The sequence below is a fragment of the Conger conger genome, chromosome 12, assembly GCF_963514075.1.
Source record: "Conger conger chromosome 12, fConCon1.1, whole genome shotgun sequence".
Lineage (NCBI taxonomy): Eukaryota > Metazoa > Chordata > Actinopteri > Anguilliformes > Congridae > Conger > Conger conger.
In genome coordinates this window covers 20927952-20949115 of record NC_083771.1, presented here as the reverse complement: position 1 = coordinate 20949115, position 21164 = coordinate 20927952, and the positions used below count along the sequence as shown (strand labels likewise).

Below are 21164 nucleotides of genomic sequence, written 5' to 3'. Positions count from 1 at the left end.
ATTTTTATCTTTTCAATAGCATAAATATTACTGTAGTATGAAAATGTGAACTATGTCTGTTTCTTGTTTATTATCAAAATGCCTGAATCGACATTCTTGTTTTAACCTCTCATTTGAATGATGAACATTTTTATTGACCTTTTGTAAATGTATTAGTCTGTGTTCCCTCTGTTGTTTTGTGTTTACCATTGGTAAGTATCACAATGCGTCTTCTTGTATAATTCATAATTACTCTTCACGAATTCAGATTAAAAAAACAGGAAATACGGGTATTTGCAGAGTGAGGATTTGTATCGATTCTGTTCTGACTGAGTCGACCTCAAACTGCACTCATTCCTTGTGCTATGCCATTTCCTTCCTTTTGCCCCTCTTCCTCACGCTCGCTCCTTCCTCGCGCTCCTCCTTTTCCGCGGTGGTTCGCTCCTCTCATGCCCTTCTCGCGCGTGTTGGCTTGGTGGTCCCCAGCCGCCAGCGTGCCCGAGCAGAAGACCGTCACGCTGGACGTGGACGTGAACAACCGCAGCAGCCGCACCGAGTGGTGCAGCTGCTACTACCACGGCACCTTCTCCCCCTGCGCCGCCTTCGAGATCAAGCTGCACTGGATGGCCGTGACCGCCGCCGTGCTGTTCGAGATGGTGAGCGCCGCGGCCATTAGAGGTGTAGTCCACTAGAGTCAGCCATTAGAGGTGTAGTCCACTAGTCAGCCATTAGAGGTGTAGTCCACTAGTCAGCCATTAGAGGTGTAGTCCACTAGAGTCAGCCATTAGAGGTGTAGTCCACTAGAGTCAGCCATTAGAGGTGTAGTCCACTAGAGTCAGCCATTAGAGGTGTAGTCCACCAGTCAGCCATTAGAGGTGTAGTCCACTGGGGTCGGCCATTAGAGGTGTAGTCCACTAGAGTCTGCCATTAGAGGTGTAGTCCACCAGTCAGCCATTAGAGGTGTAGTCCACCAGTCAGCCATTAGAGGTGTAGTCCACTAGTCAGCCATTATAGAGGTGTAGTCCACTAGAGTCAGCCATTAGAGGTGTAGTCCACTAGTCAGCCATTATAGAGGTGTAGTCCACTAGAGTCAGCCATTAGAGGTGTAGTCCGCCAGAGTCAGCCATTAGAGGTGTAGTCCACTGGGGTCAGCCATTAGAGGTGTAGTCCACTAGAGTCAGCCATTAGAGGTGTAGTCCACTAGAGTCGGCCATTATGGAGGTTTAGTCCGCTAGAGTCAGCGATTACAGAGGTGTAGGTATAGGTAGGTGGTAACCGTAGCTGACGGTTATGTTTGGTGCTCCTGCAGGTGCAAGGCTGGCACAGGAAGGCGGCGTCGTGTGGCTTCCTGCTAGTTCCTGTCCTGGAGGTACCCTTCGCCCTGCCCTCCTATCTCTATGGAGACCCGCTGCGCGCCCAGCTCTTCATCCCCCTGAACCTGCAGTGTCTGCTACGAGAGGGCAGTGACAACCTGTTCGAGGGTGAGGAGCAAGCTACACACGCACGCGCACACACACACGCACTCACATGCTCACACACACACACACACACGCATGCGCGCACGCACACACACGCACGCACATCCACACGCACGTGCACACACACACTCACACTCACACACACAGACTCACTCACACTCGAACACGCACACGCACGCACATACACACACACACACACACACGCACGCACACACACACACACACACACGCGCACACACACTATCTCACACACACTCACACACACACACACACTCACACACACTCGCGCGCGCACACACACGCACACATGCTCACACACACACACACACACGCACACACAATCCTATTCATACATGCCTATTACATCATTACGCTGTCCAGCCTGTGTGAGACATTCTGATGTCATTAATGACCACTTTGTGACCCTGTCAGGTTTTGAACCCGAGACGTACTGGGACAGAATGCAGCTGTTTCAGGAAGCCATACTCTACAGGTGAGCGCTGATCCAAACACTGCCAGTGCCACCCCCTGGAGGGGAGCGTGCGACTCTGCTGAAGAATAGAGACCCCAGCGTTAGTGCTGTTTGTGATCCTCCCCCGTTGCTCTCTCTCTCTCAGGTTTGGTTTCGTTCAGGACAAGTTCTCAGCCTCAGCTTTCAACTTCCCCTCAGAGAACAAGCCTCAGTACATCCATGTGACAGGTGTGTGTTCATAATGTGTGTGTGCGTGCTTGTGTGTGTGCGTGTATGTGTGTGTGTGTGTGTGTGTGTGTATGTGTGTTCCTCTTCTCACTGTTTTCCTTTATTATTGGGGTACTAGATATTTTTATTTAGAATTGAGAGTAAGGAACAGTATTTGTTTAATCGGAACGTAGTGATCTCAACCAGATTGTTGATTGTTGTAAGACTTGCAATGCAATTTAAATCGAATGAATAATTCATTCTTTTACCAAATTTAGCAAACGCATTTTCTGAACACTTTTTTCATGATAGAAAAACCTTAAATTTATCTTTTATAAAATTGTGAAACATTTGTAAATTGGTTATGCCTGTAATGACCTTGCTTCTCTCTCCTTTTTTCTCCATTCTCCCTCCCTCCCTCTCTCTCCCTCTCTCCGTCTCTCTCCCTCCCTCTCTCCCTCTCTTTATCTGCTCCCTCCCTCTCTCTCTCCCTCCCTCCCTCCCTCTCCCTCCCTCTCTCTTTATCTCCTCCCTCTCCCTCCCTCCCTCCCTCCCTCTCTCTTTATCTCCTCTCTCCCTCCCTCCCTCCCTCTCTCTCCCTCCCTCTCTCCGTCTCTCTCCCTCCCTCTCTCCCTCCCTCTTTATCTCCTCCCTCCCTCTCTCCTTCCCTCTCTCCCTCCCTCTTTATCTCCTCCCTCCCTCTCCTTCCCTCTCTCCCTCTCTCTTTATCTCCTCCCTCTCCCTCCCTCTCTCCCTCTCTCTTTATCTCCTCCCTCTCCCTCCCTCTCTCCCTCTCTCTTTATCTCCTCCCTCTCCCTCCCTCCCTCTCTCTTTATCACCTCCCTCTCCCTCCCTCCCTCCCTCTCTCCCTCCCTCTTTATCTCCTCCCTCTCCCTCCCTCTCTCCCTCTCTCTTTATCTCCTCCCTCTCCCTCCCTCCCTCTCTCTTTATCACCTCCCTCTCCCTCCCTCCCTCCCTCTCTCCCTCCCTCTTTATCTCCTCCCTCCCTCCCTCCCTCCCTCAGGTACGGTGTTCCTGCAGCTGCCGTACTCCAAGCGGAAGTACTCGAGCGGGCAGCAGCGCAGGCGGAGGAACTCCACCACCTCGGCCAATCAGAGCCTGTTTGGCGCTGACGAGCAGGTGGGGTACAGCTGGGCTTACAACACCATGCTGACCAAGGCCTGGCGCACCGGCCTCCTGGGAGACGAACGGCTGGCCGACCGGCTGCTCCGCGACTTCACCGACTTCTGCGCCAACAAGGACGGCCGGCTCGCCGCCTTCTGGGACAGCTGCCTGGAGAAGATGAACGCCAGCGCCCCCTAAAGGGCCGGAGGCTCCGCCAACCACGACTGAAAAACTGTCGCACTTTGCCCCCTCCCCCAAATCATGTGAATAAATATGAAGGTTAATTTATCCAGCTGCTGTTTTCATTTTTGAAATATTTGTACAGGTCCATTATATATAACCTCAAAAAGGTTTTTATTGCGATTGTTTACAGGCTCAAGTGACCATAGATTAATGGTATTCAATGTTGATAATTACTCTGAAGGTACTTTTGTGTGAAGGACATTTTTATAAATGCAGAGCCTTTTTCTTTTCATTTTTAAAGTTTAATCTGTTTAAATTCCCAGTGATTTAATGTTCTTGCCTCGGGTTCATTGACTTTTTTTAGTAAATGTTTTTTACTTTTCCCTATGGTATTTTCATCAGCACACTTGGCTGCAGCCTTGGCTTTAGATGCCCCCCATAATTGCCCCCCCCGCCCCAGGATGCCCCGTTGAGAAACCATGTGTTTAATATTTTTTTAAGGGGCTAGGAGGCTCCAGAATAATTATTGAGCAAGGAAACAGGAAGCCCCTCCTTTGTGGAAGTATTTTTTTGGAATGCGTGATGATCGAACCATGGTTAGACCTCTCCCCATCTACCACATCTGTACTGTAATTGACATGGCTTCAAACTGAAATCTGAACGGAGCAAAGGGCATTCCATTTGCCTAGTGCACATTTTCCTTTGTCCTTGCTTCCTTTCCTTGCCTTCTCCAATGGGTGGAGCTAGGAACAAGGAAAGGAGGCAAGGAAACTAGGAAGTAAAAACAAGCGTTTTGATAGAGGCCCGGTTTAATGAAACCCTCCTATCCCTGGGAGATTATAGTGCTGGCTCATTTTGTATCCATTTCAAACGTAAAGGTGATCAGTTGGAATACAATTTTACAGACTCTGTAGAATCAGAACATATGTTTTATATTCATTCCTGAAGAACCAAAGAGAACAAATGTAATCATTTTGAGCCGATTTTACTTGAGTGGGATTTAAATGTATTTTGTTTTTAATTGTGAACGCAACCATGCTTACGCAGGTCATTGGTTTGTAGACCTTGTTGCTTGTGTGAGTCAACCTGCCAGTGTACATAATCATTTAACCAATCAGTGATGAGTGTACTGCCAATCAGGTGACCTGGAATTGAAACTGATAGGTGGAGACATTCTGCATGTGCTTCCTGGCTTTCTCAGGAGATGGTAAAATATGGACAGGTGTGATGTCACCTTAACAGCAGAAAAAAAAAGACGTTCTACCAATCACAGAAGTAGGTTGTAACAACCAATAGAACAGTAGCAGTGGGATTTAATCACAATGAAGTATAATACACTCATGTTCAGACTATGGTTCTTGGGTTTTCCTGACTGCCGTGTCCAGTTTAGGTGGATTTCACTTCAGCGGCGTACAAATTGTGGGAGAATCGGTGTTTTGCAAAGAACAGTAGTGCTCAGAGTGCGTTTGAATGTGCATATACTTTATCATAATTCATAAATGAACATGACATTTTTTTAATTGTATGCATATTTAAAAATATTCCACTTCGCAAATGTGCATACACAAGATTGCTCGACATGTTAAAGGAAACATCAGTGATTAATACAAGAACCACCCCACCAGGAGTGGAAATACTTCCCTCCCTGTGTCAGGGGTCTCAAACTGGAATCTGGAGGGCCACGGCGTCTGCATGGTGTTTCAGTGCATGTCCCCGCTTTATTCTACCAGCTTATTCTAAGACACTGCCTGGCTGAAGATTCCACACTATATTCCTGCAGCCTAAACGGGCTGCTGATGGAATGGGAAGCAGAGATGCCTACAGACACTGAGGAAGGGTGGCAGTAGGGCTTGTGAGCTGCAGGGTGGGGGGGGGGGTTGCAGCTTCTGTTTGATCCAGGGCTGCGTGTGGACCGTGATGTTCATGCTTTCTTCCCTTCCCCCGCTGTAAGGGGAGAATCCCCCAGATGCCAGGGTGAAGTATGGGGGCCACGGCAACTGGGGTTCAGTTCTGACTCATGAAAGGTGAGGGAGCGATATTCCCCTGCTCCCTCGTTTCTCCTCCCTCCTAGGAAGGGTATAAAACAAGCTCCCAGCAAGAATGGGCATCCCACAATGCACTGCTCCACACAGAAGAAGAAGAGGAGTGAATCAAGGAGGCAATTTCTTTTTTTTTTTTTTTACAGGATGAGTTTGGGAGGTTTCTGAATAATTCATAAGCGCGCATGCTGAGGGATAAGATTTGAACTGGAGTGAGAATTGAACTGATCAGATAGATTTAAGAAATCCATACTAAAGGTGCTAAGCCTGGCTAGTGTATTTTTATCATCAGTCAAAATAATTTAGGGTGGTTGTTATGAATTATTCAGGAACCTTCCAAAGTCATCCTACAGGAAGAAATACTTGCACATGAAGCAGAGGTTACGATGGGGTAGCACTTCCTATCTGGGCTGTGTGGACCATTCAGTTCAGTCTTTGGTTGTTCCTTGCTCCTTGTCTGTCCTCCCTTGCAGAACAACTGTTAAGTTTGCGTGTTGCACATAAACAAATTTAGTCAAAAGCCGGTTCACTGGAGGGAAGGGGAGGGTGTTAAAGTTGGACTGAATCCAGCCCAGCGATGGCAGGTGCTTTCTGGGGCAGGGAGACACCAGCTGATCCACGGGTTGGGGCCCTCCTTCACCTCGGCGGCTCTTTCTCTTCCTCCTCCTTGCTCCTCTTCCTTCGGTCTCTCTCTCCGGTCCTCTAACAGCAGGTCAACCTGTTCTCATCTGCAGCCCGGGGGTCCCCCGCTGTGCCACGGTCGATCTCTAAAACGAGACAGAGGGGTCAGAGAGCCCCCGTTACTGACACTGGTGTCCCTCAGAGAGGGTTACACAGAAGAGACCAGCCATTTTACAATTACAAAAAGGGCTAATAATCCTAATGTTGAAGCAAAGTATTTTTTCCTCTTAGGTTCCCTTCATCATCATTATAGTCTCAATACCCATTGACCCAGAGTGTTCCTCATCCAGGCAGATGTTTTGGGAAGGCGTTACAGTTCCCTTTCGGTAGCCCAGCACAGTGCCCTGTGACTCTGGTCCTGGAGCTGTCGGCTCACCTTAAAACCGGGTTTCAGCCTCACGAAACCAGATGAGGCGAGTAAACTGTAGCCATCTGGGTGGCTCATCCTGCTAAGGCACTGTTGTAGTGTGCAACCTCCCAAATCAAATGAGGAGGGCTGATTAATGTGATTAATTGGGCATTCTACATTTGGGATAGGGCATTAAATAATGTGATAACTGCTTATGAACTGAGACATCGATGAGTGATTAAGGTACATTCCCCGGCGGGTCCCTGGCTCTTACTGATGAGGTCACTGGAGCCTATGTGTGAGGGCACGCCTCCCTGCAGGGCCTGCAGCATGCTGTCCTCAAAGGCCACGGCCGCCACGCGAGAGAAACACTCCTGCACGTTCTCCCCTGCCAACACAGCACTGTCACTGCCTGTCCAACACACACACGCACACACACACACACATGCACACACACACACATATACACACCACACTCACACACACACACACACACACACTCACACACACACCTACACTCACACACACACACACACACACACATGCACACACACACACACACATATACACACCACACACACACACTCACACACATACACACATACACACACACATATACACACATGCACACACACACACACATATATACACACACACACACATGCACACACACACACACATATATACACACACAGACACACACACATGCACACACACACACACTCACACACACATACACACACTCACACACACATATACACACATGCACACACACACACACATATATACACACACACACACACACACACACACACTACTGCAGACTTCAGCAGCACTCTGCATATCAGACCTGCGGACTCTCTCTTTTACCTGTTTTGGACGAGACGGACCAGAACTCAGCCCGCATGTCGGCCGCCATCTTGATGGCGTCTCTCTCGACCCTCTGGCATTCTGCGGACGCCTGGGAACACAGGAGATGCGTGGAAGGCGTTTAACTTGCGTGTGGTTTTCAGGTTTCAGAGCTTTTCCCGAGACCCCCTGATGCAGACGTTGTCCCACGTGTGTAATGTGCGTCTCACCAGCAGGTCTCTCTTGGCGCCGATGAGGAACACGCTACAAGACCGCGGCTCGTTCTCCTTCATCGCCTCCACCAGCCACTGCCTGAGGAGGAAGAGGAGGCCACTCAGGAAGTGCATTCTGCCCAAAAGAAAGGGATTCACACTCGTCTGCTCTCGCCTGAATCCAGAGGAAGTTTCAGGGAGAAAAAACCGGTTCTAACCTGAATTGTATGCATCAAGAGGGCATCAGTTCTGTTCTCCCTGTTATGGTTAAGCCCATTATGAAGAAGTACCACTGTACAAGACATCTTGCGAGTCGTGCACCAAGAGGGCCCAATGTCAAGTATTCATTGTGTTCATTAAAAGTTTACTTTCTGCTCATGTACAAGAAGAGCAGGAAAGGCCACTGAACTGAGTCACACAGGGGTGACCATTTAAGTGACAGTTAAGGGACCTGCAGGTAGTTTGGTGGAAACTAGCCTGGAAAAAGTAGTGCAGTTTCAGAACTCTGCCCAGATTATAAACAATCTTTAATAACCGATCAATGAAGGGGTCTAAGGTGAAGGAGACAATTCAGACAAAAGGTATGAGATGAGGAAATGGTTGAAGAATGGGAGGAGGTGTATCACACTTCCGCAAATCGCCATTCAGAGAACTGGGTCAATTACGCAATTGTTCTGGATTCTGATACTTTTCTGTACTTAATTCATCTTGCCTGCTGCAACTGAGGACCAGAAGGCAGGATTCACACTTTTTGAGAGTATTTCATATGTTCCAATACACATTCAGTAAATTGTAGAAAAGTATTTGAATCCAAAACAATTATGTAATTGACCCAGGTCTGCTGAGAACCTGGGCAGTGTCTCAGCTGCACATCCACGGTGAAGCCTTACTGCTACAGCAAGCAGTGTGCCCTGACTATAAGCCCAGAGGGTCTTCAGATCTCTTATGGTTCTGAGTTTGGTCGCCTACAACAATGTTGACCACACCACCGTTGTGCTTTTCTGGACCGCCAGGGGGCAGCTATGTGCCTTGTTCCTCCCTTTCTGAAAAGAAGCCCTCTTCCCCTCGAACAGGACACAAGCTTCTCTGTGTTGCACTATGAACTTGTAACTTCCACAATGGAATCACCCTTTCCCAATTTGAATAAGGCCTGAGATGGTAAACAAGTCGTTCCAATCAACATTTATGAACACAGCACTCATTCTTCAGCTGGAAACCAATTTTGGCCTCGGCTGCAGAGAAATAACTCCAGCTGACGTGACCAGCCAAGACATTAGAGTGGTGGGCCAAAGGTGACGTCTACAGCCCAGGAGACAACCTCCCATCTCATTGCAACAGCTGCGGTGTTAAGAATGTACTTTAATAATACAGTGACTGGACATCCTAGGGTTATTACTGAAAACACCAGCTACTTAAAAAAAGCAAGCAACAAAAGATTTTTCAGGTGGAGCTCTGTCAGAAGAACATCGGGGCCTTGGTGGAAATGAGCTACAGGTGAATTCTGCAGTCGCATCAGAGTCGATGTGGAGAACAGCTTGTCGGGTCATGTAGTCGAGCCTCTGGTTTCTGGGAGTTCAAGTCCAGCCTTCAGTCGTGTTGAATTGAGCTCAGAGCTAGGTTTGCCAAATGTCCTTTTTTCAACTGGAATGTAAAGTATTCTAATTATTTGTACATATGTGGTTTGTGGTATTTGCGCGATCCACCCTTAAATGCATATGCCTAGCTCACGCGCATACTGCGGTTTCAGCCCCATGCACCAGTTTGATACATACAACGCATGTTTCCTGGGCAGAATGCAGCATATGTGCACCTGAAAATTTAACAGTTGTTCTGCAAGGGAGGACAGACAAGGAGCAAGGAACAACCAAAGACTGAACTGAATGGTCCACACAGCCCAGATAGGAAGTGCTACCCCATCGTAACCTCTGCTTCATGTGCAATGATGATGATGTCATTTCAGTTACGCCTTAAACTGAACCTCAGAGCCCTGCCTGTTCCACTAGCGCAGGGAACAGGAGGGTGGACCACGACCCCGGCCCTCGCCTCTCTTTCCGGAATTCCCCGCTCTTGGGCAAATTGATTAGGAGAAATGCAGCAAAACGTTTAATGAGCAGAAGGACCTGGTCCAGCTGGCTGACCCCCCGCACCACCCTGCTCCCCTTACCGCGTGTGCTCCAGAGTCCGGATGTCAGCCAGGTCGAAGACGATGATGATGACTGCGGGAGACACAAGACCCAGGGCTTTCAGGGGCAGATTCTGCCATTCTACTCTCGTCCAGTTCAGCCTGCGTTCTGATTTCACTCTCATGTGTAAAGTAATCTGCAGGTCTACCAGTTCATGGCTTTCAGATCATAATTATTTGTAAGAAAGAGATTCACCAACACCAACAACGCTACCAGATGTTCTTTTGCGATTGACCAAAAACTGTCTAGATCTACAAGTGGACCATGACTCACACAGCGGACACTGTTACAAAAGATAATGTAGGGAAAAAATGAAATTATTGTTGGTAATAAAAATACCAACACCCTGTAAAATACCAAGTAACCCTGTTGTAAAAATTACAAGTTAGACAAATTTCCCCTGTTGATACTGTTGGATAGAAGCGCCCAAATGTCTTGCTGAGCCACCAAATTTTAAAAAGATCAAGATATATATTCTAATATAAGAAAATATGTTCTCATAAAAGAAACTAGTCAGTACCAACACATGCATTTAAGGAAAGCGGGTGAATTTTTCCTTTAAGAACAGACTGTGAAAAGAGGGAGAAGCAGAGGGTATGGACAGAAGGTAAGTGGAGGTTTTCTCTCACTCTGAGCTCCTCTGTAGTAGGTGGAGGCGATGCATTTGAATTTCTCCTGTCCGGCTGTGTCCCAGCTGCATGAACACAGAAACACAGAAGCGCTGCAGTGCTAGGCATTTCACACACGCGCACAAAATACCCATCCGCATGCACTCACACCCAGCGAGCCAGATGACCTCCTTTAAACACTTGGGCCCATGTCCAACGTAGCTGTTTTAGTTTGGGTGTGATGGTAAAAAATAAATGTTTTGCATTGCTACTATACTGTTTTTCATCACAACCTACATATCTACAGTATTAATAATAAGAATATTAGTAGTAGTAGTAGTAGTAGTAGTAGTAGTAGTAGAATTAGTTGTGGTAGTAGAATTAATAGTAGTAGTTGTCTTAGTAGTAGAATTAATAGTAGTATGTGTGCTGAGACACTAAAATAATGTTTTGTACACATGTACTGTAATAGACTTAATTTGCCTGTAATGCAGTGTAGTGTATAAATTGACAGTGTGCTTTATTTTTGTCATAGCCATAATAACAAACAGAACCAAAGTCAGCGGCGTGCTTACATCTGTAGAGAGTAGGGAAAGCCCAGCAGCTGAAACCTCTCGATCTCAAAGTCCACGCCTATGGTGGCCTTGTAGTCCCTGTCGAACAGGTCCTTACAGAACCTGTGCAGGAGGAGGACAGTGACGTTTAAGGGAGGGAGTGGTACAGCGCATCCTGCAGGGGACACGCAGAACTTCAGCACAGGACGATAAAATTGTGACAGGAAGTGACATCATGTGAGCCCAGATAACATTCTCTGTTTTTCACATCACGTGCTGTATTTTACGTTAGGCGCAGTATTTAGGAAACAGACTGATATTCAGTTCATTCATTGGATATCTGATTTTTTTATTTCTCAATTGAGATTTTACATTTAAATTCACTGCTCATTTTGTACCTACTGGCCCACTGACTAACATTCATTTCAGAAAAATCCTGTGTGTGGACGTTTGATTTTCCAGGATTTGTCTGCACAGATTGGTTGATAACGGATGACAGCAAATGGACCCAATGTCTAAGGCTTCATTCAGCTCTTTTTCTTGGTTGTACAGTACCTGTTAATTAGACACGTCTTGCCAACGTACAGGTCTCCCACCACCACCACTTTAGACATCTTCATTCTTTATGGAGTGAAACAGAGGACAGAACACGTTCACCATTCCTGCCGTACCGTCGTAAGAAGACATTGAATACTGAAGTAAGTTCTGGGGGATATGCAGAGGCACGGGGACGGAGAATTATCCGTTGGCTGTGAGGTGGTGAATGGGCCCACAGTCTCGTGTCCTGACCCCGCAGAAATGTGATTAAGTTCCCGCTGAAGGAAGAAAGGGGAAGCCTGTGCGGGGCGACGGTGTCGTTCCGAGAAAAGGCCCCGCGGGCCGCCGTCGCATTCCGCAGCGGGCTGGGAGCGGAGCGTGACCCCGTCCGCGAAGGTCCGGGTCCCAACGCCGCGGTCACGCCAAGAACATCGAAACTACAGAGCCTCAGGAAGGGGGTCTCCGCCAGAGGTTTAAACTCCGCCCATGAGACCCTACTGACCAGCTAATACATGGCCTTCAACTCAACACTGCCTCTAACAGTGAAAACGTATACAGCTTCGACTGTAACACCAAGTTTATAATGCATAGGAATTCCATACACCGATGACTATATCCACTCACTAATGATGCAATGATGCTAAGGAACCGTATACATCAGGGATCCTGAAATCTGACCCATAAATTACAACTGGTTTTCATTTCTACCCTACAGTTAATTGATCGGGTTATTTATTTATTTATTTAACTTTTATTTAACCAGGTAAAAAGTGATTGAGAACAGATTCTCATTTACAACACATTATGTTCTAATATTGTAATTTAATGCCACTGGTTGGCCAGAGATTTAAATCATCTTCTGTCCCAGGTATAAATCAGCCCTGACTGGAGGGATGAATGAGAGCCAGCACTATTAGTCTGGAGGTCCAGATTTCAGTATCCCTGGCCCACGTCTATGACAGTAACCACCGGTAACTCTGCTTGGTTGTAAGAGGGACACTCACCCCAGGCTCCAGGGGGCTCGGTCCTTGCAGGCTGTCTTCACGCGGACGTGCCAGTGGTCCTTGGTCTGCAGACAGGCCTGAGGGGTGTACCACTGCAACACACAGCCACACACGCAAACGCACTGTGATACGGCTGGTGAGCCAGGCACAGTAAAACACGCAGTAACCCCGCACGCTGTCCAAACAGCACTGAACACTCAGTCTACTCAACCTCCTGCACAGCTGAGCTGCAGTAGAGCAGCAGCCTTCTGGACCAGCTGCATGGCAAAATACAGGCATTATATATACCGTTTTATTATTTATTTCTTCTTTGACAAACCACACAGTTTTTGAACTGTGACCCTCAACCATTTGAGTTGTTAGCTAACGGCTAACGCAGGATTCACGTGGTTGAGAGGTGAATAGGAACTAAGGGCTAGATTTACTAAGCTGTTTGTGACAATTTTCAGGTGCACATATGCTGCATTCTGCCCAGGAAACATGCGTTGTATGTATCAAACTGGTGCATGGGGCTGAAACCGCAGTATGCGTGTGAGCTAGGCATATGCATTTAAGGGTGGATCGCGCAAATACCACAAACCACATATGTACAAATAATTAGAATACTTTACATTCCAGTTGAAAAAAGGACATTTGGCAAACCTAGCTCTGAGCTCAATTCAACACGAGCAAGAAAAATAGGGACTTAAAATGTAAACAAATAAAAAAAGGCAAAAAAGCACAATTTAATTTTTGGATTGACGGTCGCCAACTCCCCTCTTCCTCTGCAATACGGCAGAACACTCTGGAAGAATGACAGCAAACCCCCCCCCCCGCCATCAGAATGAGATTAGCGCAGTCTGGTGATCTCACAGTCACACGGCCAACCGTGCTACTCCAGGAGAAGGTCAGTCACACACTTTCAATGAGCTGTTCACTCCCCCCTGCCTTCACCTCCAGATCTCAGTACCACTGCTTCATGTCTGCTGTGGAACTAAACACAGAATATACAGCCTTCTGTCTGGAATACACACCCTAACGCTTAAATGTGAACTACATTTAAGCGTATTGGCGACAGGAGCGTTGCCAGGGATTTAGGTATATGTTCACCACCTCAAACCATCCCATCCCGGCACAATCAGTCAGGGCCCTTGAATCCATTCTAACTTCCCAACCCCTTAGAGTGCAACTGACTAGGGAAAACCTAGACCCAGAGTGCCTTAACAGACACACTTTTATGTCAAGGGCAGGAGAGACAATGGCAAGTTATCAGTGTCACAGATGCTGGTTCTATTAGGCAATGTTGACATTAATGAAAAACTTTTTCTTTTTTTTTTAAACCCATGATGAGCTGTAGAATTAGACTATTAGACCTGGCCCAACTGAACTGCTGGAAATATGTCCAGCGTTCCGAGGAAAGTCCTGTGGTTTGAGCCAAATGAATGAACACAGAAATATTACTGTGCACATTCTCTACATGTATTCTGTACAGAGACCAAGATGGGCAGTTCATCCCTGATCCAGTCCACCCCACCCACCTAGGCTTTGGCCTTTGTCCACGTTTGTGCTGGTTTTCATGTCTTTTGGGCTGGAATTATTTTATAGACCTGGCAGCCCTGCCTGAGTCACCTTGGTTACAGGCCAAGCTTCAAGCCCTTTGTTAAGGGAGGTTACCATGGCAGTGAAGGCCAGTTTCGACACCGGTGGTCTAACACAGTAGACCTTAAGCATGGTCCACAGCAGCTGGATATGAATGACTGGATCATTATAGTGGCTCATTATTCTGAAAACATGGCTGCCTGGAAGTAAATGTCCTGAGGACCATACACTTATTATTGCTAAATATTGGCATGTAAATATTGAATTTAAGCAGAATTTCTGTCAAGGAGCTCAGCAAACGTATAGAGCCAACACTGCTCAGATAGTGAAAAACAGAAGGGGAAATTGCACCAAGCTAATTATAAAGCTGACACACTACCCACACAGGTAAATAGCAAAGATAGTTTATCATAGCTAATGGGGCAATACAATGAGCAAGCTGCCATGTTTTTCTGAGGATTTCACCGCGCACCACATACAAATAAAGACCTTTGTGTGTCATTAGCTGCTGGAAGTGTTGCATAATGTATGTGTCACCTGTCCTTGCGTTCACTAAAGCAGGTGGCCACCAAGATGGCTACCCGACACGACAAAGGGACCGCCACATCTGTGCAAAGTGTTGTGGTGGTCACCTAGCAACGGCAGCAATGGGCGGACTTAAAAACTTCCATCAACGTTAATAAATGTGACAAAATGAGGCTTTTAAAATGTTTACATTACATGCCTCAGTTTATCGACAAATGTATCCACACTGCTAATGGTACATTAACTTTCAATGTCTGTGGTACCTTGTACCTGTTGGAGGTACTGGTCACAAGCACTAACCTGAGTATACAAGTAATAGATATCTAACACTTACAGGAGGATGCACAAGGGAATTCATTCATAATACTGTATGACAACACCATGTAACATTATGGAAACTAGTATTTGCATTAAAAATATATATTTGCTATGCTAGTTTTACAAACTAATATTCCCTTGGTGAATACAGTACATCTCATGTCATCATTACCTGTCTTTAATTGATGATAAAAGAAAACAAAAGGTAAAAGAATGGAACTGGCAACCTCAGAGGTCAAGCAAGCCCTGCTCCCTGACGTTCAGCCCTATAGCCTGGCACTGTCTGTTTCTCTGCAAGCTTATGCATGCCTTTCAGAAGCTGTCCCCGTTTAATGTGTGCTGTCTGAGGCATGCTGCTGGCCTCACCTACCTTAGGAAACTTGGATATGACCCTGTCTCTGCTCACTGGCGCAGAGAACTGCATCTTTCCGTTCTCCATCTCTTGTTTGCCAATACGTGGGCATGTGCTACCTTGTCGCCTGCGGACAAAACAGATGGCATTTCATGATGTAAGTAGCAAACTGGTCGCAGCTTGCTACACGTCCTTCAGGTCAGTTCAATATCGCCCCTTACCTCACTGCCAACATGAAACCAGAATTATTTTACGTAAACACGCCCCCACCCCCTTTCTTTGCCAGCCACAGCACCCAAATTGCCCACAGACATCTCTTCTCATTGACACGTCAATTCCAGGCTACTATAATTTCTCTGTACCCACACATTGCGTACACTCTCGTTGCATATCAGACGTGCGTCTCGTGCAAATACACAAGTTACCAAGCTTTCGTTCTCTTCATTTTCCAACGGTCAGCGGGGAATCGTGGGATGCTGAAGTTAAAAACCGGACAGTGATCCGTGCCAGTCCATCGGTATAATAAAACTCACGAAAAGCCACTGTCTAAGTAATAAACGATAGCTAATGTTCCGGACAAGAGTTGACGTTGGCGAACTACCGAGGTAACCTTAATGTTAAACTGGACTGCTGCGTTTCGAAATAACAATAAACAAAGTTCATTGAAAAACAACGGTAATGCTATTTGCAATTTGCAATTTGCACTTAAAACTATCCTGTGACATTATATACATAGCAAGAATTAAGTGTAAGTTACGAACGACGAGCAAATCAACTTCCTTTAAAGATGCTTATGTTAGCAAGCTAGATAGCTAAGCACTGATTCGGTCATTCATCTTGCTTGAAAGCCCGGCCTCTGAAGAAACAGATGATCAAACTCAAGTGATGGCAATTAGAGTACTTACTGTAGTGACAGCCGTATTTTCAGTGCGAACGTCCAGCTGAAAGCAAATTTGTTGTTCAGGCTGCTAGCAAGCTAGCTTGCAAAGCAATTTCTCTCTAGTCTTGCAAAGTGTGCATCGGATTCAGCCAGAATCTCCATGGCAACCGCGCAGGACGGTCCAACATGCCACGTGACAAGAGCGGAGAACTGAATGACATTTGACATACAAGATGGGGGATTTTGCATTCTATACATCTATACAGTTTTAGCTGCCAAGTATGTCGTATGCAAAACCAGCGTTTGGTGCTTACAATTTACTAACTCGCATATGGCGTTTGAAAGGTCTACAGCTCTGATAGAAATTTCGCAGTGTATTCGCCAGAGATTATAACATTGCTGAAACAATGCAAGCCTGAGGCATTAGATAAGGAATGAAAATGTGCATGTCATGTTGCGTAGTCATGGCACGCCACAGAGCACGCTTATTTCATTATTCCAACATCGCGAGAGGATTGTAACAAGTGGACAGGTTAGCCTTGTTCTCGGGTGCTCGAATTTGCGTTGTATCTTAGCGTGTATTATGTGGAGACAGCGACGCCAATAGAAACATATGGGGAGCACATCCGAACCTGGCCACTAAGTATATATTTTTTCAGTATAATGGCCAATTCCCATCCATCCGAAAGGAAAACGTTTTTATTACTTCTCGTATCCAAGACTATTGTTTTTTTCCCCCGCTGAAACACATTGTTCATTATACATGTCTTCAAAGGCATATCAATGCACCCATTTCCCCAAGGTTTTTAAATAAAAATTATTTAAATTGAATGATTTTTATATAATATTAACTTTATAATAAATTATAATAATAAATGTCTTCAAATTTTATTTTCATTTAATTTATTTATCTGCAGTTGTTGAATAAAAATGAATGATGTATTTATGTGATTTTCCACTAAATCACAGTGGCATTGTATGGTATGTCTGCTGGTATGGCCATGTATCCTGCTTTTGGCAATTTAAAAAAGTTACACAGGTGTGGGTTTGGTTAGTACTGGGAAGGGAGACCTGGGAAAGCCAAGGTGGTGTTGGTGGGCTGGTAGGGGCTGGTGGGCTGGTAGGGGGTGGTGGGCTGGTAGGGGCTGGTGGGCTGGTAGGGGGTGGTGGGGGGTGGTAGGGGCTGGTAGGGGCTGGTAGGGGGTGATCTTCCATTTAGTCAAATAAAACTCAATAGCCTAATATAGCGCCTAATATAGTTTTGTAAAAATGCATTGTATTATAATAATAATAATAATAATAATAATAATAATAATAATAATAATAATAATATGTATTATTATTATTATTATTGTTGTTGTTGTTGTTGTTATTATTATTAATGGTTACATCCTCAGCTCTTTTAGTGTGCCCCTAGTGGCATGTGGTTGGTGTTTTCTTTTTCCTTGTCTGGTCTTATCTTTATTTGCAGGATTGGCAGCACCTGATGGAAACCCCGGAGCCTTGTGATGCCTGACTGTGTGGCGAATTACATAATTAAATATTTCTGTTTTTTTGTCACTTTTTTGAACATAGGACTACAGTACAGCTGCAACACATCATAAATCATCATAAATGTCTTAAGAATATTAAAATAATATGAGCCCACATGTAGATCCTTGCTAAGCACATGGCATGAGAGTGTTGTCATGACAGCGCTTTTAAATGTAAGTGTTGAAATATTATGTTGGCTTCCAAAAAAGATTAACACCATAACAGATATATCTGTGGGAAGTGACTATTTTTGGTGAAGTTGGGTCTTGCCAAACGTTTTGTTGAAAAACACTGGCTTCAATTCAAAAGAGACTTACAATGGGGCCGCCATACACCGTTTGATATGTGCATATTTAGACATTTCAAATTGTGCAATATATTATAGTATATTCCGTGTCCACCAGAGGTCGCCGCAGCCCCTTCCCCGTGTATTTTCTAGAACAAGTTCTGTGTTTGGAGGACTTCAGAATTGTTATTTAAATGTGTAAAATACGAATTAAAACTCATTAGAGCAAACTTGCTGTATGCACTGCTTTCGCTGTATGCTATAGCTGTCTGATATTTCTGATATTTTTACTGTGTATTGCCTTTGTATTCAGGTATACTGCCAGCACACAAGCTCGCAGTGTTAATACTGCTATTTATTTGCAGTGTAGCAACATAAATATTATTAAATTAAATAGTCTATTACACAGTATTAAGAGAATGGCAAGTAATAGGCTTCGTAAATAGACTATTTAAGTAATATACCCGCCTGGATGCCGAGAAAGCAGATATACCTATCCAGTCGAAGACATTGTTTTTCCCGCATCACATTGCCTTTACATCCAATCCATTTGCAGATTGCGACGAAGCCTCGTAGTAGGCTACGTTTTCATCAAATGAGCAAAGCGAAAACGCCAAAGAGGTAGCGTATAGGTTGTGCAATAACTAAATACACAACAGAGAGGGTCAAATGGTTGACCACAAATTTATATTATAATTTGTATTAGTTTAGTTTATCCTGAGCATCTGAACCGATAACGGTTACACACGTTGTCTATGAAGCTGGATGTTTACTCAAGCAAGGCGACAGCTGGGGGCTATGGTTGTAAATGTAGAGCAGCTATAACAAATGTTTTTTCATGCGTAGACGAGTGCGGGGTTGGTTGGGACACAGGGTTGGTTGGGACAGTATGTTTTTAGGCAAGATGACTGTTGTCACTAGTCACATTCCTTCACGTCTGCCGTCGTTCTCTCCTTTTAATGTAATCTCTCTACTGTGCTGTATCCTATGTAAATAACTGATAATGATAATATTCTTAGAAACTGATATCAGTGCTTGATCATTTGTGACAAGCATTAGCTGTCAGAATTTCCAATGCTAGCTAACAGACAAGTTAACGTAGTCTGTCCATCAGGGGCCGGCTCTGTCACAACAAATGTTATCCCCGTCTGCAAGAACAGCTGGCTGTTAGCAGGCTTCTTCAAGATATCAGGGTATTTTGTTGGGCAAAAGATAAGTTATAAAAAGTAGAAATAAATGAAAAATGTATTTAATGAAGTTCAGTAAAAAAAGTAAAAAAAATAAAAAAAACTATATTGTTGTTAGTCTGTTTACACAGCATTAAGGCAACTTTATCACATACTATTTTGATGGAAAAAGATATCAATGCAATTAAGTAGGTTATTAGATGGATTGATAGATCGATAGTTTTGTTGATTTTTTATGATGCATTTGAGGGTCAGAACAGAAAAAAAAAAATTGTAAGTGAATTAGTTATCCATAATCAATTAGTTTTACCTGAAGTGATTTGAATAATGTTTCCGTAGTTTGTGAGCATATGATTTTCATTCATTCATTATCCTAATCCGCTTATCCTGAACAGGGTCGCAGGGGGGGCTGGAGCCTTTCCCAGCATACACTGGGCGAAAGGCAGGAATACACCCTGGACAGGTCGCCAGTCCATCGCAGGGCACATACACCATTCACTCACACATTCATACCTACGGGCAATCAGCCTAACCTGCATGTCTTTGGACTGTGGGAGGAAACCGGAGTACCCGGAGGAAACCCACGCAGACACGGGGAGAACATGCAAACTCCGCGCAGAGAGGCCCCGGCCGACGGAGATTCGAACCCTGGACCTCCTTGCTGTGAGGCGACAGTGCTACCCACTGCACCATCTGTGCCACCGCATATGATTTTATGAATGGATTTGCCTTGAAAATATATATTACTTTTCTTTCTGCTATTTTTTCTTCTTCTGTTATTTTCACTTAAACAAATAAATGTAGAGTTATATTTAATGCAAAGTGTATGAAAACAGGTAATTTTCTATCTTAGAAGAAACCTACCCCACCCCAAATGCCAGCCCCAAATGAACCTGATGGCACAGGAATTTTGGAACATTTGGTCCTGTTGTGGCTTTCAGGTTTGGGCTGGCATCTGACAAACTTGTTATCAGTTATTAGTCAACAGGCATTTAGGATGGTAATATTATCTTTTGTGTGTGTGTGTGTGTGTGTGTGTGTGTGTGTGTGTGTGTGTGTGTGTGTGTGTGTGTAGACTGGGAGTAACTAAAGATTCAAGTTTTGTCAAAAATGTGTCCAGCATAAATGGAAAATGTGAGGCCCATGCTAGCACTCCCCCCACCTTTTCTGGCCCTGAGGGATAGAATGAATCCCGCTCCCAGACACTGAAAGCTGTAAGAATCCATTTTCGGACATAATACAGACTGGGCTCATTTCATCCAAATAGCTAGTGCTGCCTTAGTGTAAGGGGATGGTCACACCTTGTGGACACAGATTTGGCCATTGTCTGATGAACACTATTTTAATCCCTCTCAGTGATCAAAGGGCTACACCAGCCGAATACCTGCACACTACAGGCAATGAACACACAAATAGCGCCATGTCAGCGGGGTCTTCAGGGGTGACCTTTGGGAAGCAGTACATTTCATACATAGATCGGGCACTGAATCTCCATGGGGTTATGTAACCATGCACACGCCTGACTTACACATGGGGAGATGCATGCTGTTGTTGGGCAGCATGCAAGTTATTTTATTTCGGTCAATGTTTCGTGGTTCATAAATCAACTATTCAATGTTTCCATATTCAAAATGGGAGTCTGATAGAACACAAGAGCATACAAATACCAAAATGTTTGTTCATCAAGGTGAGTAACCTATTCATACATACATTACATTACCGCCATTTAGCAGATGCAGTTATCCAGAGAGACTTAAAGTTGTCATTGTTTGCTCAAAACCAGTGCCCTACCTGATAATTAAATCTAGGCTACATGCATTAAGTTATAAATCTAGTTCTTTAACCATTAGACAACACAGACAGGTTTTTGTTGTTGTCATTATTTTAAAGCAGTCATTAGGCTTAGATCAATATCTTTTCTGCAGGTACACAGTAAAAATGTCCAGTGTCAATTAGACTCTCAGCAGTTTATATGAGTGCAATACGGACCACATGTACTGTGTACTAAACATTTTTCTGTGCATAAGGAATTGGCATACTGCCTA

General features: G+C 45.0%; 2 protein-coding genes across 7 annotated transcripts in view; one reads left to right on the top strand and one right to left on the bottom strand.

The window, feature by feature from the left end:
* depdc5 (DEP domain containing 5, GATOR1 subcomplex subunit) overlaps nt 1-3549 on the top strand; it is a 35862-nt gene extending 32313 nt beyond the window's left edge. For all 5 annotated transcript variants that reach the window (XM_061262514.1, XM_061262513.1, XM_061262511.1 and 2 more), the window contains 5 exons: nt 466-635; nt 1289-1460; nt 1890-1950; nt 2075-2157; nt 3161-3549. In XM_061262514.1, coding sequence (XP_061118498.1) covers nt 466-635; nt 1289-1460; nt 1890-1950; nt 2075-2157; nt 3161-3459 — 785 coding nt within the window. In that variant the 3' untranslated portion in view covers nt 3460-3549. The remainder of the gene's footprint in view (nt 1-465; nt 636-1288; nt 1461-1889; nt 1951-2074; nt 2158-3160) is intronic.
* A 1356-nt stretch (nt 3550-4905) lies between these two features.
* rab36 (RAB36, member RAS oncogene family) lies at nt 4906-16257 on the bottom strand. Of its 2 annotated transcripts, none has more exons than XM_061263743.1 (11): nt 16139-16257; nt 15252-15360; nt 12461-12552; nt 11475-11540; nt 10941-11042; nt 10387-10451; nt 9739-9790; nt 7593-7674; nt 7384-7474; nt 6788-6901; nt 4906-6250 (listed from the first exon to the last, which is right to left on the bottom strand). In XM_061263743.1, exons 2-11 carry the CDS (start codon nt 15318-15320, stop codon nt 6186-6188), a joined length of 798 nt encoding a protein of 265 aa, XP_061119727.1. In that variant the 5' UTR covers nt 15321-15360; nt 16139-16257; the 3' UTR covers nt 4906-6185. The 2 variants fall into 2 exon arrangements, with proteins under 2 accessions (XP_061119727.1, XP_061119726.1); XM_061263742.1 differs by having other exon boundaries at nt 15252-15352; nt 16139-16251.
* Between the last annotated feature and the right edge of the window lie 4907 nt (nt 16258-21164).

Bases quoted from the DNA above. Each gene is read 5' to 3' on its own strand.
- rab36 (XM_061263743.1), bottom strand. From the start codon at position 15,320: ATGGAGAACGGAAAGATGCAGTTCTCTGCGCCAGTGAGCAGAGACAGG. The intron at 11,541-12,460 runs GTGAGTGTCCCT...CACTCCATAAAG, and splicing joins CGAGCCCCCTGGAGCCTGGG to AATGAAGATGTCTAAAGTGG. The intron at 6,251-6,787 runs GTAAGAGCCAGG...GTCTCGTTTTAG, and splicing joins AGGCTCCAGTGACCTCATCA to AGATCGACCGTGGCACAGCG.